At 43.1% G+C, this 17796-nt stretch overlaps 1 protein-coding gene across 1 annotated transcript in view; it reads right to left on the minus strand.

Annotated features, from left to right (window-relative positions):
- Positions 1 to 17448, minus strand: part of TMEM233 (transmembrane protein 233) — a 40174-nt gene extending 22726 nt beyond the window's left edge. Inside the window, exon 1 of the mRNA XM_010841401.1 lies at positions 17182 to 17448. Within this exon, the coding sequence (XP_010839703.1) occupies positions 17182 to 17367 (186 nt within the window). The 5' untranslated portion in view covers positions 17368 to 17448. The remainder of the gene's footprint in view (positions 1 to 17181) is intronic.
- Between the last annotated feature and the right edge of the window lie 348 nt (positions 17449 to 17796).

Consider the following 17796-nt stretch of genomic DNA (forward strand, 5'->3'; position numbering starts at 1 on the left):
GCAGTCACCATCTGCAGTGATTTTGCAAGCCCCAAAAAATAAAGTCTGACACTCGCTTCCCCATCTATTTGCCATGAAGTGATAGGGCCGGATGCCATGATCTTAGTTTTCTCAACGTTGAGCTTTAAGCCAGCTTTTTCACTCTCCTCTTTCACTTTCATCAAGAGGCTCTTTAGTTCTTCATTTTCTGCCATAAGGGTGGTGTCATCTACATATCTGAGGTTACTGATATTTCTCCCAGCAAGCTTGATTCCAGCTTGTGCTTCATCCAGCCCAGTGTTTCTCATGATGTACTCTGCATAGAAGTTAAATAAGCAGGGTGACAATATACAGCCTTGACGTACTCCTTTCCCTATTTGGAACCAGTCTGTTCTGTGTCCGGTTGTAACTGTTGCTTCCTGACCTGCATACAGATTTCTCAAGAGAAATTGACAGACCCAGAAAATAGATTAGCTGTTGCCAACAATAACTCATAGACTCAGAAAACAGATTAGTGGTTGCCAGGATCTGAGAGGAAAAGGGTTCGGAGAGTGACTGCTAATAGGCGTGGGATTTCTTTTAGGGGTGGTGAGAATTTATTGGAATTAAATAGTGGTGATGATTGTATAACCTTGTGAATACACTAAAATCCACCAAGTTGTACACTATATTGTTTTTAAAGAAACACGACCTAGTGACCGAGCTTTTGTGCATTGAGGGCTCTAGTGGATTGATGACGGGGCTTAGAGAAACTGGTGGGATCTGGCAAGAGATGGTGCTGGGGTTTACAATCAGCATGGGGGTGCCTGGTAGTTATCCTAGAGTCCACTGGAAGCAGAAGCCAGGCTTGCACATGTTAACAGAAGATTCGACTTTCGTGTGAACATGTGAGAAACATCTAAAAATACAGACAGGAATTCTGCAGAGCTGATTTAGCAGGGAGGGATAAAACGCCAGAGAAACCTGGGCTATTGTACATTAATGTAAGCCCCATTTAAATGCACAGGTCATTTACGCCCAGGGAAACTGGGATCCAGACAAAAATAGATCTTAGTTCAGGGACAAAATTAGCTTTGAGTAATTGCTCTAGTTTGCAATGAGGGCTGAAGGAAGAGTAAACCAAGAACTGATGCTAAGTCTGGGAGTGGGGTGGCTTGAGAGCAAAGCAAAGCAATGGTCTGTTAAGAGCTCGCATGTGACATTCCACTGGCTAACAGAGCCTGACCTTACTATTTTGTGGCCTATTCTGGGGTTCCTTCCCAGGGGAGTTAAATCCATTTTAACTGGATGACACAGATGTCATAGCATACGTCCCTGGAACACACAAAGCTTATTCCACCCCAGGGCCTTTGCACTTCCTGGCTCTGTCCAGGTCTTTATGAGGCTGGCTAGTTTTCATCTTTTTAGCCTTTTCCCATCACCTTTTATAAAGTAGATTCTCTTCACCACCTGCCCCCACTAATACTCCTCTCATCCTTCCCTGTTTATTCTCTTCACAGTGTCTATCACTCTGAAATGACTTTGTTTATGTGCTAACTTGGTATGGGCTGTCTTCCCCAAATCATACGTTAAGTTGTCAGAGAGCTGAGACCTCGACCGCCTCATCTGCCAAGCAAGGGACAGCTGTGGTTGTCCTGTGGTTCTCATGCAGACTGGATAACCTGTCCAATTTAGGGGCAGAGTAGATCCCTTTGACTGTGGATTTGAAGTGACATGCTCCAAACAACTTGTCTGTTTTCTGTGTCTTATTTCTTAACTGGTTCAGAATTCTCAAGGACAAGAACAGTGTTCACTGAGAACCTATTAGCTCAGAGATGTCCAGAACGTCAGCTGTATAAAGCTAGCGTGTATCTACATGGTCACCATTGTGTCTGGCACATAGTAAGTGTGAATGAATGAACTGTGAGGATCCCTGCCTGCTGCGTTCTACCTTTGAGAAGCCGTGGCTGAAATTTTCCCAGGTCCTATGGCTCCTTCTCTGAGGGTGTCAAACACACTCAAGTGATGTTTCTTTGTGTTGACTTGAAGCTCTACCCCCTCATCTTCTCCCAGATTTTCTCTTTGAACTTCAGAGCTAACTGCCATGCATCCGGCTTCCTGCTGTGGAGGCAGAGGCGAGGAACAGCCAGAAACAGAGGAGAAGGCTGGTGGCCCAGGCTGCCTCTGTCTTTGGCCATGCAGATAATCTATCTGCCACATTCCTACCTCCTGTTTTCATTCTAATTGATAATGGATCTTAGACTTTGCCCCAATCAAACACAAATGTGGAAGAGATTTTTAGGGGCTTGTGGGGTATCTAAGGGATGGAGCTGTCAGGGGAGTATAATCTCCTTGGTTCTGTCTCATCACAACAAAAACTTGAAGCGATGGATGTTAAAGCCCTCGGCGCGTCACAGCTCTCAGACAGACCATGTTAATAGTTCTCAGACAAATCAGTTTTATTTAGAAAAAAAGGAAAATACATCCTCGAGGCTTGAGGACATGCCGACCCAAAAGACGAGGAGAGAGAGAGTGCGTGTGTGCGCAGGCGAGGGAGAGAGAGAGACCCCTGGCCCTTTGTCTCCTCTTTTTATATGTTTTTTCCTCCCCCTAGGCCTGCCCTATGTAAACTGGGCTAGCCAGGAGTGCTGTTTGCTCCTACTGAGGTCCTCACTCGGGTCCTTGGACCTTCCTTTGATCTATTTTCACTGGCTTTTCCCTTCAGTTGTCTTTTAGCCACTGCCATTCTGGACTCCTGTTTCCTATTCTAACTACCTAACAGAGCCATCCTCTCTGGTGTCTGCTATTTCCTTCTCTTGACAGATCCTTACTGAAGAGACAGTGTGGAAAAATATTACAGATCACATGTTCTTCAAAAGCATGAATGACTCATCTCAGGAGCACCAGGTGCCCTCACTACATGGGTAAGAGAACAAACAGGTGGACTTAGCTATGGAAACCAGTATGGAGGTTCTTGAAAAAGTTAAGAACAGAACTACTACATGAGGGCTTTCCTGGTGGCTCAGTGGTGAAGAGTCCACCTGCTAATGCAGGAGACATGGGTTCTACCCCTGGTCCAGGAAGATCCCATATGCCTTGGCGCAACTAAGCCTGTGTGCCACAACTACTGAGCCTATGCTCGAGAGCCGGGAAACTGCCACTACTGAACCTGTGCGCCACAGCCGCTGACGCCTATGCACCCTAGAGCCTGTGCTCCACAGCAAGGGATGCTGCCACTATGAGAAGCCTGCACACTGCAACTAGACAGAGGCCTCGGCTTGCCACAACTAGAGAAAAGCCCGTGCAGCAGTGAAAAGCCAGCACAGCTAAAAATGAATGAAGAAAGAAAAGTATTTATCAAATAAATAAATAAAAACGTTAAAACATTCTGTATCACCCTGGTAGCTCAGCTGGTAAAGAATTTGCCTACAATGCAGGAGATCCTGGTTCGACCCCTGGATTGGGAAGATCCCCTGGAGGAGGGCATGGCAACCCACTCCAATATTTTTGCCTGGAGAATCCCCATGGACAGTGGGGCCTGGTGGGCTACAGTCCATGGGGTAGCAGAGTCAGACATGACTGAGCAACTAAGCGCAACACAGCACAGCACAGCATACTTGGAAAAAGAACTACTACCTGATACAACAATTCCACTTGCGGGTATATATCCAAAGGGAATGAAAACAGGATCCTGAAGAGACATCTGTACTCTCATCTTTATAGCAGCGCTAGTCACAAAAGCTTCTCCAAAGGACTTCCCTGGTGGCTCAGACGGTAAAGCGTCTGTCTACAATGCGGGAGACCTGGGTTCAATCCCTGGGTTAGGAAGATCCCCTGGAGAAGGAAATGGCAATCCACTCCAGTACTACTGCCTGGAAAATCCCATGGACAGAGGAACCTGGTAGGCTACAGTCCATGGGGTCGCAAAGAGTCAGACATGACTGAGTGACTTCACTTTCACTTTAGTCACAAAAGCCAAGATACGGAAGCAACCTAAGAGACCATCAACTGATGAATGGATAAAGAAGATGTGGTACATAAACACATACAATGGAACACTATTTGCCCCGAGAAAGAAGGAAATCCTGCCATTTGCAACAATACAGATGGTCCTTGAGGGCATTATGCTAAGTGAGATAAGTCAGGCAAAGAAAGACAAACACTTTATGATATCTCTTACATGTGGAATCTAAAAAAGGCAAAGTCACAAAAACAGGGTAGAGTGGTGGTTACTAGGGGCTGGGAGTTGGGGAACAGGAGAGACGTTAAGTGTACAAACTTGCAACTGGTAGACCAGTAAATCCTGGGGACCTAATCACAGCATAGAGATTATAGACAATATTGTAGTGTAAACATCAGACTCTTAAATATCTAAGATTTAAGAGACCAGATGTTAATTATTCCCACCATGAGAAAAGAAAATGATGTGACATTATAGAGGTGTTAACTAATGGTACAATGGCATCATATTGCAATATAGAAATGTATCATATCAGAGTAATGTACACTTCAAACTTCCACAAAATTACACGCCAACTAGATCTCAAAATTTTTTTTTCAAGTAGGCATATGTTAGTGGAGGTGAGCTTTTGCTTAGGTAAAAACCCAGTAAAAATCAGAACCAAAATAACTAAACTGCTGATATTTTCCAATCATTTCCTTTGGGCAGGAACTGTGCTAAGTTCTCTATCCTTAGAAATTCTCAAGACTAGAACACATCAGAATAAAAAAACATTTGTCTTAAGTGTACGATGGAGCTGACAGTTTCAGCTTTATAGGAACAAATGATTTAGAAGTAGAACCACCTTTCAAGGTGGAAAAGAATTCACTTATTTACTATCACTCCTTCCCTCTTCTTGCTAAAGATTTGCAGTATCTTTAGGAAAATCCTTATTTCAGACTAGAAATAAGATCTAAACATTTATTATAGAAAAATTGGAAAAAGAGTAAAAACTTATTATAGTAAAATCTGAAGTTATAATAGCCAAAGGTTACCAAGATTTACCAAGTATCCTGCAAATATTAGGGCTTCCCTGGTGGCTCAAGATGGTCAAGAATCTGGGGAAGGGAGGTAGGAGGGGGTTCCGGATGGGGAACACATGTACACCCATGGCTGATTCATGTCAATGTATGGCAAAAACCAGTACAATACTGTAAAGTAATTAGCTTCCAATTAAAATAAATTTTAAAAAAATTAAAAAAAAAAAAAAAAAGATGGTCAAGAATCTGCCTGCAATGCGGGAGACCTGGGTTGGGAAGATGCCCTGGAGAAGAGATGGCAATCCATTCCAGTATTCTTGCCTGGAGAATCCCATGGACAGAAGGGCCTGGCAGGCTACAGTCCATGGGGTCGCAAAGAGCTGGATACAACTGAGTGACTAAGCACAGAGAACGGATAGGGATAAACAATGTTGTGGTTGTTGCAGGTGAACCGCGAAGGAACACAGCCATACGTATACATGTAGATGTGTGAACACTTTTAATTGATAAAGACAGCATCTTATTGTGTATACTACTTTATAGTCTCCCCCCCTTCATCTTTTACTTTCAACATTCCCCTGTATCATAAAAATTCTTCACAAACATGATTCTAAGAAAATATTCTATGTTTTAAATGAATGTATTATAATTTACTTAGTCACACTCCTCTGTTGGAATCACTATTTATCTCCATCTTCAATTTTTCGCATTTAAACCGCAACAGTGACAAATATTAATTAAGCAATTACTCTGAGCCAGGCACCATGATTCATGTTTATTAACTTGCTTTATAATTCATTTCATCACTAATGCTCAGATGAACATCTAATATATAATGTTATGCCTCTCCATTTAATTTTTTTAAATTTTAATCTCTTGGTGAAGCTTTATTTGTATAGATCTTGCTTATTTCCTATGTTTATTTCTGGTATTGAACATTTTATTTGCTATTTGTGACTATGCCAGTATTTTGATCTACTGAGTCACCGATACTGAAATCCTAATTTTAGAATGTGTCTTCTTTTCTTTAAAACATCTATTCCCTCTTTCAAAACCAGGCTCATCTTCACTATCCCTTTATCTCTGGTCCATATTTGGCCAATGCTAAGTAAGTAAGTTTTCTCCCTTTCAGTCTCTCTGCCTCTCTGTTCCTCTCTCCCTCTTCTCTCTCACACACATACACACTCACATACCTGTGCAAACTTAACATCAATGCCTAAACATAATCTGAGATACTTAAATGTCCAGGTGTAACAATTCACTTTACATAGATCAGTATTGTCTTAGATCCCAGACTCCTAGATAGCAAGTTCTAGGATGGATACGGGCATTCAGTGAACATTTTTAGTAATAATGCTTGAGTTTTCAGAGGACTCTGGAATTTGTTTTGATTTTGCTTGTGTCTAAGTTTTTCTGCCTAAAGGTAGTGCTGGGGATTCAAAGACTAGACTTTCAGATCATAAGGCATGTGTCCTCATCATCACCATTCATCCATTCAAGATGGTCTATCATCTTCTTGGGCTTCTGGGCTGTTGCTCTTCATAAGTATCTTCACGGACAAGTGAATAATTGTCCTTTTGCCTATCGCTAAAATAAAACTAGAGAGAAATTCTGCCAGGCTTGATTGAGAGTATTACACAAATGCTTCTTATATGGATGGGGCAAGTCTATTCAAAGAAAAAGCTCTCAGGACATCAAAGCTGTGTTCCTATCAAAGGGCAAACCTAGCTATCTGATTTTAATGCTTCAAGAGGCCAGACTGTGAACTTTATGGTGATGATGACCGTCATGTTTGACTTTTGTCCACTAGGGTCACCTTTGCAAGCCTGTTTCTTCATGGATAAGTGGAAATAACAGCTTTCTTGTGTATCTCCCTGGAATTTTGAGAAACAAATACAACTGTATCCATGAGAAAATGCTTTGAGAAGTAAATACTTACGGACAAATGTAATAATAATAATAATGGCAATACCACAGTGTCAAAATTATCTAGAACAAAGAACAAATGAAATTATCAGAAGAGGGAGGTAACTATAGGGGGTGTTCTTTAGTTTGGGGAATAGAAGGCATGAGATAAGGGATAAAAGAAACAAGAGAGTCAAGTTTCTGAATTCCATATGTAGGAAAAAAGATAATGAGGGAGGAAGACCATCAGCAAAACTCTGGTTAGTGAGATCCATTACAAATATGTGTTGAGAACAATATAAAAAAATTTAAAAATGAGAACATCTAAACAGATATTTCTTTCATACAAATGGCCAACAGGCACATGAAAAGTTGCTCAACATTGCTAATTACTGTAGAAATGCAAATCAAAACTACAATGAGGTATAATCTCATACCACTCAGAATAGCCATCATCAAAAGGTCTACAAATAATAAATGCTGGAGAGTGTGGAGAAAAGGGAACCCTCTTACACTGTTGGTGGGAACGTAAACTGGTGCAACCACTATGGAGAAGAGTATGGAGGTTCCCTAAAAAATTAAAAATAGAACTACCATATGATCCAGCAACCACACTCCTGGGCATATATCTGGAAAAGATGAAAACTCTAATTCAAAAAGATACACGCACCTCAATGTTCATAGCAGCACTACTTACAACAGCCAAGACATGGAAGAAACCTAAATGTCCATCAACAGATGAATGGGTAAAGATGTGGTGTATGTAAACACACACACACAGATGTATAGATACAATGGAATAAAATATTACTGAGCCACAAAAAAGAATGAAATAATGCCATCTGCAGCAGTACGGATGGACCTAGAGATGATCACTCTAGGTATGTGAAGTCAGAGAAAGACCATTTATCACTTATGTGTAGGAGTTTTAAAAAATGATACAAGTGAACTTACATACAAAATAGAAAGAAACTCACAGACATAGAAAACAAACTTACTTACAGCTACGAAAGGGGAAAAAGACGAAAATTGGGAATCTGGGTTTAACAGATGCACACTACGGTATATAATACACAGAAGAACTATACAAAAAAGATCTTCATGACCCAGATAACCTGAAATGTGAAGTTAAGTTAGCCTTAGGAAGCATCACTACAAAGCTGGTGGAGGTGACAGAATTTCAGTTGAGCTATTTCAAATTCTAAAAGATGATGTGAAAATGCTGCACTCAATATGCCAGCAAATTTGGAAAACTCAGCAGTGGCCACAGGACTAGAAAAGGTCAGTTTTCATTCCAATCCCAAAGAAAGGCAATGCCAAAGAATGTTCAAATTACCACACAACTGCACCTATCTCACATACTAGCAAAGTAATGCTTCAAGCCAGACTTCAACAGTAAGTGAACCATGAACTTCCAGATGTTCAAGGTGGATTTAGAAATGGCAGAGGAACCAGAGATCAAATTGCCAACATCCATTGGATCATCAAAAAAGCAAGAGGTCCAGAAAAACATCTATTTCTGCTTTATTGACTATGCCAAAGCCTTTGACTGTGTGGATCACAAAAAACTGTGCAAAACTCTTGAAGAGATGGGAATACCAGACCACCTGGTATTTTAACTGTATGCAGGTCAAGAAGCAACAGTTAGAACTGGGCATGGAACAACAGACTGCTTCCAAATCGCTAAAGGAGTACGTCAAGGCTGTATATTGTCACCCTGCTTATTTAACTTACATGCAGAGTACATCACACGAGATGCCAGGCAGGATGAAGTACAAGCTGGAATCAAGATTGCCAGGAGAAATATCAATAACCTCAGATACACAGATGACACCATCCTTATGGCAGAAAGTGAAGAAGAACTAAAGAGCTTGATGAAAGTGAAAGAGAGTGAAAAAGTTGGCTTAAAACACAACGTTCAGAAAACTAAGATCATGGCATCTGGTCCCATCAATTCATGGCAAACAGATGGGGAAACAATGGAAACAGTGAGAGATTTTATTTTCTTGGGCTCCAAAATCACTGCAGATGGTGACTGCAGCCATGAAATTAAAAGACTTGCTTGCTCCGTGGAAGAAAAGCTATGATCAACCTGGACAGCATATTAAAAAGCAGAGACATTACTTTGCCGACAAAGGTCCATCTAGTCAAGGCTATGGTTTCTCCAGTAGTCATGTATGGATGTGAGAGTTGGACTATAAAGAAAGCTGAGCACCAAAGAATTGATGCTTTTGAATTGTGGTGTTGGAGAAGACTCTTGAGAATCCCTTGGACTGCAAGGAGATCCAACCAGTCCATTCTGAAGGAGATCAGTCCTGGGATTTCTTTGGAAGGAATGACGCTAAAGCTGCAACTCTAATACTTTGGCCACTTGATGCGAAGAACTGACTCACTGGAAAAGACCCTGATGCTGGGAAAGATTGAAGGCGGGAGAAGAAGAGGATGACAGAGGATGAGATGGTTGGATGGCATCACCGACTCGATGGACATGAGTTTGAGTAAACTCCGGGAGGCGGTGATGGATAGGGAGGCCTGGTGTGCTGCAGTCCATCAGTTGTAAAGAGTCAGACACGACTGAGCGACTGAACTGAACTATATATAACAAAGACCTATGATATTGTACAAGGAACTATATTCAACATCTTGTAATAATCTACAATGGAAAAAAGTCTGAGAAAGAATATATACATACATACACAGACACACACATATATATACACAAACATAAAACTGAATCACTTTTGCTGTATACCTGAAACTTTATTTATACCTCAATAAAAAAAAAAAAAGGACAAGATCTGATCAGGAAAAAAAAAAACAATTTTGCTGGGAAAAAGGTGGAGAGGTGGGTCTCTAGACAAGAACATTAGTGAGGGAACACTATTCTTGTTCTATCAACAGTGGGTCAACTCATTAAAAGGAGAACCAATGTATCACTAAGAACAGTATTTTTGTGTTCTGTGGTATATTAGCCTTAAAATCAAAAGATGCTTGGCAACATGCTTAGTAAATGCACCATGCTACATTTTTCTGACCAAGAGCCACAAGAAACAGTGGTTGGTCAAAGGTTTCAGGGGACTCCCAAGGAAAGGAAACAGTACACTTTTGCTTAACTTAGTATTTGTGTTCTCAATCCACCCCTCCCATATTCCTTACTTCTTTTTAAAAAATAAACTTGTTAATATTGGGCAGAACCGATTATTTGAGAAGAGTGGATTTAGAAAATCTGGTTTAATTCTTGAACTTGCAAAAATGGAAACTTCAGGTGTATTCAGGTTCCTGCACTGAAAGCATCATACTTCTGGAAAAGCAGCTTTGAATGGAAGAAGATCAGTTGAGAGCAGAAACCAATTTCCAAAGGTGGATCCATTGGCCTGTGGTCTGGGGATGTTGGTGGGTGCCAGACGAGCCAGGAAAACCATCCTTGGGAAGCAAGCCGTGGCTAACTTCTCAGCAACCCCTGGCATTAGCCTGACTTTCCTGGATGTTTTTCAAAAAAGTTTTGGCAGAAATGCAGAACACAGAGGGGAAGGGAAGGCAATCCTCAGAGATAAAGGCAGAAACACATTTAGGCCTCTGGGGCCATTCATTCATTCATCCATCCATCCATCCATCCATCAAACATACGTTACTTACTAACCACGTGCTCAGCATTATGCTAAGTGCTGTGGCCAACAGTGCAGCTTCAAGAGGCTCACAGACACAAACTGGTGCAAAGAAGGAAAAGTACCCTGAGAGAAATCTATTCAAATTGTAGGCTGAGGGTGAGGGCAAGAGGGTAATCAAGAAGGACTTCACAAAGGAGGCGGTTTTTCGGCTGAACTTTGAAAGAGGAGTGAAACCTGCATTTTAACAAGCACCTCAAGTGGTTAAATTTTGAAAAGCACTGTTCTAGGATATGAGTCCTCCTACCTGGCCTTCTCTTGAAGACTATTTAAAGGTGTCTTCCAAAGTCACCATTAAAATTCATTATAAATCAGATGCAGTTTGCTTATAAATTCATGATAAACTGCACCTCAGCCATGGCATGTTTCACCAACTATTTTAACAGCTGCTGTTTTGTTACCTAGGCAATGTTTAACAACTCTAGGAGGGACTTTTTTTTTTAACAATAACAAAAAACACCTTTACTATGTAAATTTTCAAGCATATTAAAAATCAACAGAACAATACAACACATCTACCCAGCTTTAACAACCACCCATTAGTGGCCAATCTTGTTTTTGTTATAAGAAAGTCATTATAAAATTTTATCAGTAAATTAAAGTGACATTCAAAATGTGTTTTCTTTTCTAGGAACACACAGATTAACATCTTGTACCTCTAATAATCTAGGACTTACTAGATTGAAAGGATCTATTGAAAGGACCCCAATAGCAGTTTAAAATCTATATTCCCAAATTCCAAATGTCAGTGGCCACCCTCTGCCACATACTGGGGAAACTTGTGAAAGTAGCCATCAAGGCAGGGGTTGCCTGGGCCATGTGCATATTGTCATCTGAAACCATCTTAACACTCTTCAGAGCTTCAAGTGGAGGAAATCGTAAGGAATAAGTCCCAAGTATCCATAATATTGATATTCTACTTCTTAGCTGACAATAATGTAGAAAGAGCCACAGAAAGAAGACAGAAATCAACTGAGGACCCAAAGAACTATAATACTTAGAGTTTCAACTTACAAGCGATGGCAAGCATCCTGGGTAAGCTACCTGAACCAGGATCTGTTATTTCCAAACTCTGCCTTGATCACTGAAAACAAACAAACAAAACCTCCAAACCCCATACAAGTAATAGCTCTCCTCTGAACCTATGAAAATCCAGTTGAAACCCAGTTTCGACGGACAAGCCCTGGTGGAGCCTGGGTTAGATAGAAAGAATATCCAGTTTGGTCTGTCTTTCATTCTGTGGATATTTACTTTCTTTTTGACCACAGACTTTGTCTTCTAGAGCAGGTGTGGTCAGGTTCTGGGCAGGGCTGTGCCTTACTGTGTCAGCCCATGACCAGATCATGGATTTTGACAATGGCTTCAGATCGATCATCCCTTATCAACTGCATCTTCTACTGGTTTATGAAACCTGCTGCCTTGTTTTGAGGATTTCTCTTTGCCTTTTTTGGGTGTGTTGGAGCTGTTTCCTTGATCTGTTGTCTTTATGTTCCCTGATTTACTTCCTTGTATTAGGGGAGCACATCCTCCCATAGCTTTCTAAGAAAAGGTATATGTCGGATTTCTTTTTGAGATCTTGAATGGCTGTAATTAATGTTTACCATTAGATCACAGCAGTTATTTATTCCAGTGACACATTTACTTGTCATTGCTTTTATTTTTTAATCAAATTCACTAGTCTCAATAAAAATAGAAAAAGCTACTGGAACAGGTAATGGCTTGTATCCCTAAAATATATGCATACTTCATCTTTAATACTAAATTCTAGCTGTGTTTTAGGTAATGCCACAAAATCATTTAAATTTTACTATTTAATTTCCACAACAGTACCTGACTTGGTACCCTCGCAACCCTTGTTTTACAGGATTAAGAAATCAAGCCTCAGAAAGGCTGAAACAGTTGCATGAGGTTACAGATGTAGCAAAAAGCACAAAAGGCTTTGAACCTCACTGTTTGGTACCTGGACAGACTCTGTGGGTGTGAGGAAGAAATTCTGTTGAAAGAAGGTTTATAATTCACCTAATTAAAATTCATTGGCTATTATATATTCATACTTAGAGTGACCAAATTGACTCACCTATGCAAAAGACTTTATCATATCATAAAAATGGAAACTTGGCATGGACTTGCTTTCGGTCTCTTGAGCCAGGTAGCAAATTCCAGCTACAAAACTAATATTAATAGATGGACATCTCAACCGAAATTTGCCAACACTCTTGCAAGTTTTTTCTTGCAGATCTAGGAGGGGAGAGACCTTGCTGATCTTATTTATCACTTAATAAAGGTAAAGGAGTATACCAATGCCTGGAGTGTTAGTTGCTCAGTTGTGTCAAACTCCTTGCAACCTCATGGACTGTAGCCTGCCAGGGTCCTCTGTCCATGGAATTCTCTAGCTAAGAATACTGGAGTAGCCATTCCCTTTCCAGGGGCTCTTCCTGACCCAGGGATTGAACCCACATCTCCTACATTGCAGGCAGATTCTTTACCTTCTGAGAAACCAGGAAAGCCCAGGGAAGTGTGGAAGAGCCTGGCATTTAGTAACAGTGCTCAACAAATATTTGTTGAATGAACAACCAATCTTTCTCCAGGGTAAAAGTCATATGGACAGTCTCCACATTCCATCTTTCATATGGAATAAACAGATAGCCTGGAATGGGCGGGAGTACAATGAACGAGATCTTAAAACCACTCCGGGCTCTACTTCCCAAGTCGTGTACCCCATCTGTATGGAAGAGGAGTGCTATTTTCAAATCCACACGTGTAATATGGGATAGCAGTGATCCAGCCTGCAGGAAGTTCATGAGATATGTGTCCCTGAAACTGAGTATAGGTTTAAGTGTACTTTTTTTTTTTATATATATATATTTTTTTATGTGGACCACTTTTAAAGTCTTTATTGAATATGCTACAAGATTGCTTCTGTTTCATGTTTTGATTTTTTTGGCTCTGAGGCTCCCTGACCAGGGATGGAAACTGCACCCCCTACAGTGGAAGGTGAAACCACGGGGACCACCAGGGAAGTCCCTAAATGCACCTTCAACAAATAGACTTTAATACTTGGGGAAGCAAAGACTTCCATGTCCCTGCCTCTGGCAATGCTTGACCCACCAATGTTCTGACATGACAAGCCATACCAATTCTCTTCAGTGGTGAACTCCTCACAACCCCCAGGACTCCCTTAGTTCTGCCCGGGATGGTGGAAAGACCACAGGTGCCAACAGCCTGAAGAACACTCTTCTCAAATGTGTATTTTTCAAAGAGGCTTTATGATTCCCTAGCACCTACTTCAACTTTGTAATTTGACAGAAGGCTTTTCAGACTTGATTTAATAAATAAAGATATTGATTGTTTTGAGATTCCTGGCTCTTTTTACAGTTCTGGGAATGAATTATATTGAGCCTTGTCAATATTTATGTCAGTTTGCATTATCTCCCTGTGTTTCTTGACTGGAGTGCTATTGATGTTTGGGGTGGGTCAGTTCTTCATTGGGAGAACAGTCTCTAGCATTGCAGGATATTAATATTCTTAGCCCTTCCCCCCAAATGCCTGTAGCGCCCCCAAATCACTGATATACAGGCATTTCCCACATAGTTCCAAGCACCTCCAGGGCAATGGCACCACTATTTAGTGCCTCAACTGATCACAAATTACAGATGACTGAGATTTGAAAATAGCCACGATTGAACATCACCAGATTCCCCAGGGAAAGCATACACCTGGCAGTTGGTCAGCCATCCTCCTCCTATGCACCCTTCCGCTTCCTCTTTATCCTTTAGAGTCTTTATTATGAAACCTGTCAAACTGAGTTCTGCACTGTTTCAAAGGGAAAATGCTTCCAGTACCTTAGAGGGAGCACAATTTGGAGAGTGTAGGAAGCTTAGTTTGACGTTAGTTTGACGTTCTGTTTGTTTTCATACATGACATATGATGTTTCCAGGCTCCAAATCTATCCATCTGTCTGACAGTTATTGCCTATATCGAGTGCAACGCTGGTGGCTTAACACACTTTTACTCTCTTTTATCCTTACAACATTTTTGCTGCCTCTTAAAATGTTTTTTATATTCCCACTTTCTAGATGAAGAAGCCAACACTTTAAAAGGGTATACATAAAGCTGATCCACTTCATTGTACAGAATAAACATAACACTATAAAGCAATTATACTTCAGCAAAAAAAAAAGGTATGAAACTTGGCCAGTCAACTTTCTGATTCCAATATCTACTTTCTGACAATAGGATGGTCTCTTGCTGTAAATCTAGTGAAAAAAAGTTTTGCAGAAGGGAATGGAAATAGGAGGGCCAGAAAAAGGTTTCTATTCAAAGCACATAGAAGTCTTATCCCCCAGGACACAGCAAGTGGCATCATTAGCATCCAACCTGTCACCACCAGCTGGAGCTCCAGCCCATCTCAGATGAATGTGGGATGGGGGGGGAGGGGGAGCCTCTGCAGGCACTTTTCTACTTGGCACTGGGAAAGGAGTAAATCGGCTGTTGACTCATTAATAAACCAGGACAGAGTGTGGGCACCAATACCAGTCAATTCTCTGCTACCGCCTAGAGAATTTGGCTGCTACAACCTCCCCTTTCTGCTTTGCTGCAAAAAACCATCCCAGACCGGATATCTCAGAAGAGGAAGGAAGAGAGGAAACTGACTGGTTGGTCCTAAGGAAACTGATACGGTGGTTCCGGGGTTCCAGCACGGATAAAGTAGCAGGAGGAGAACAGACATTGTGACCCATTAACACCATTCATACATTCATACATTCATTCACTTCATAATATTTATTGGGCATCTACCACCAGCCAGATTTTCTTCTAGGTGAAGCTACACCAACAAAAAAACAACAAACAAATAGCCCTGCCCTCATTGAGCTTATATTCTAATGAGGGGACACAGACAATAAGCATATTAATACATGGAATAATATATTACACAGAAATAAGTACTCTGAGCAAAAAATTACAGGGAAGGGAGAACAGAGCTTGTGAGTGTGTGTGTGGGGGTAGGGAGGTTGATTTTAAAAGTGATCAGAGAAGCTCTCAGCAAGTGACATGTGAGTAAAGATCTAAGGGCACCACCATGCTAGGCCCTGTTCCAAGAGGTTCCCACTTTATCTCATTAATACAACAACCCTGAGAAATATGGCTATGATTATCCCCACTTCACAAAGAGGCAGAGGTGAAGAGAGATGCAGTGATTTCTGGAGATCATACAGCTAGTACATGATGGAACTAGGATTTGAACTCAGGCAGTCTGAAGTTCAGCGGCTGAACACTTGAATGTTGGTGCAGACAGCCTACAAATGTGGTATGAGAGGGCAAGCTGTGAGTGCAAATGAGGCCTCTGTGTGCACCTAGGAAGCCAGTACAGTGCCACCCATGGGCAACTGTGGGTGGACTTGCAGGGGGGAAACGGGTAGAGGCTCTTGATCTTTACGGAGTTTACTGGGACTCTCCTGTCTGCGAGAGTCTGCGGCTGGGAAGCTGGGTCTGGCGAGGTGGGTGGGAGGGGGAGAGAGCTCGCTGCAGGGTTGTCCTGGGCCAGCTGCCCCAGTCAATAAGGTTAGGACCTCACCAGAGCTCCTCGCCCACCGGGGTTCTCACAGAGCTCCTACCTGGGCAGTTGAAGAAGGTAGTGCAAGTGAGCTCAGGAAGTAGCACCAGCTGCTTCTACTGCAGAGAGGCACAGAGTTTGCGGAGGCCAGCAAAAAGGACGAGCTGCACGGAGTGCAGGAGTTCCCCAGTGCATTCCCGGGCCTGGAGGGGCGCCTGGGAGCCTTTGGGGGACGGCAGGAGAGGTGCAGAGAGTCGCAGAGAGTCTGACACGACTGAGCGACTGAACTGAAGAGAGGCGCAGGTAGGGTCCTGTGCAGCCAGTGAGAGAGGAACGACTACGTGCTGGGGTAGAAAGAGTAAGAGAGAGGAGAGAGCGGCACAGGGTGCACGGAAGAAATGCCTGGAGAGGGAGCAAGCTCACTGGAATAGAGGGACCAAGAGGTGCGGAAGAGAGTGAAGAAGGGTCAGCTGGCGGAGGCAGAAGCACAAAGGAACTGGTGTCCCAGAGAGGGCTTACTCAAGTGTGGGACCAGGGATCTAGAAGACATTGGGAATCGCTTAGGGACCCTCAGAGAGTGGCCCAGGCGGCGCCCCAGGAGCAGCAAAGACAAGACTATGTGCTAAAAAATACAGACGGTGCTGCCTTTTGAGACCTGGAGCAAGGGAGAGACAGGCAAGGAGGGCGCAGAGTCTGCGCGCTCAGAGAATGGGGCGCGCTGTTGCTGTTAGAGTGGTGCGCTTTGAGGCTCCAGAAAAAAAGGTTGAGAAGAAGTGGATGGGCCCCCAAGAATGTCGGAGGAGGCGGGAGGGAAGCCAGAAAGTCCAAGGAAGACCTTGCTTGGGTTGGAGAGAATGCACAGCACTGCTGGAAGTGGAAAGCTGCCCCGGGGGAGGCTTGGTCAGGGTTCTGAGCACCACCGGAGCACAAATGAGGTGCTGATGGTTGGAGGGAGAGTGCGGAGAGTCTGAGAAAGGTGAGCAGAGGACAGAAAAGCCCCAGTGCCCCGGGCAGTGAGGAAGGGAGCGGTGAAGAGCGGAGAGTGTGAGGAGTCCCCTCGAGGGGGTCCTGCCGCTCGGGTCTTCTGTGCCTGGCTGCTGCGGGTCCTAATTTACTCACCATAATGGAGAAGACTAAAGCCACGATGTTGATAGGGTACGCGGGGCAAAAACACGCGACGATGGCAAGCCACAGGTAGTTTTGGGGCTTGGGCAGGTCCTCCTCGGTCTTGTCATCGTCGGTGTTGGCCTCGGGACTGCTATCCAAAGCCCTCTTGAAGTCCGAGCTGGGAGCGTACTGAGACATGGGCGAGGTCGGCGGTGCGGGGAGGCGCAAGAGCGCACGGTCGGCGGCGCGGTCTGGGGCTTTGGCCGCAGGCTCCTGACGAGTCGCTGAAAAGCCAGTGGCTCGGGACTCCCGGGAGACGTAATCTCACCCCTTCTGCGCCTTCCACTTGCACCTGCCTGGGCTCAGGGACCTGGGCCAAGAGCCTCCGGCACCGGAGGGAGGGAGCGAGCCAGCGAGGGCGTGGGGGAGGCAGCGGGGGAGGAGAGAGGGCGCCAGCCAGCCTGAGAAACAGGGGAAAGGCACCCCTTGAGGACACACTCAGGGGCCATCAAGCAGACACAAAGACTTACAGGTTAAGAGTCTTACAGGGAAGGGAAAGGGAAGACCCTTTACATGGCAGACTAACTGACCTACAGGCTGAAGATGACCAGCTCCTCTTTTAAAGCA

The sequence above is a fragment of the Bison bison genome, unplaced genomic scaffold (assembly GCF_000754665.1).
Source record: "Bison bison bison isolate TAMUID 2011002044 unplaced genomic scaffold, Bison_UMD1.0 scf7180017864160, whole genome shotgun sequence".
Taxonomy (NCBI): Eukaryota; Metazoa; Chordata; class Mammalia; order Artiodactyla; family Bovidae; genus Bison; species Bison bison.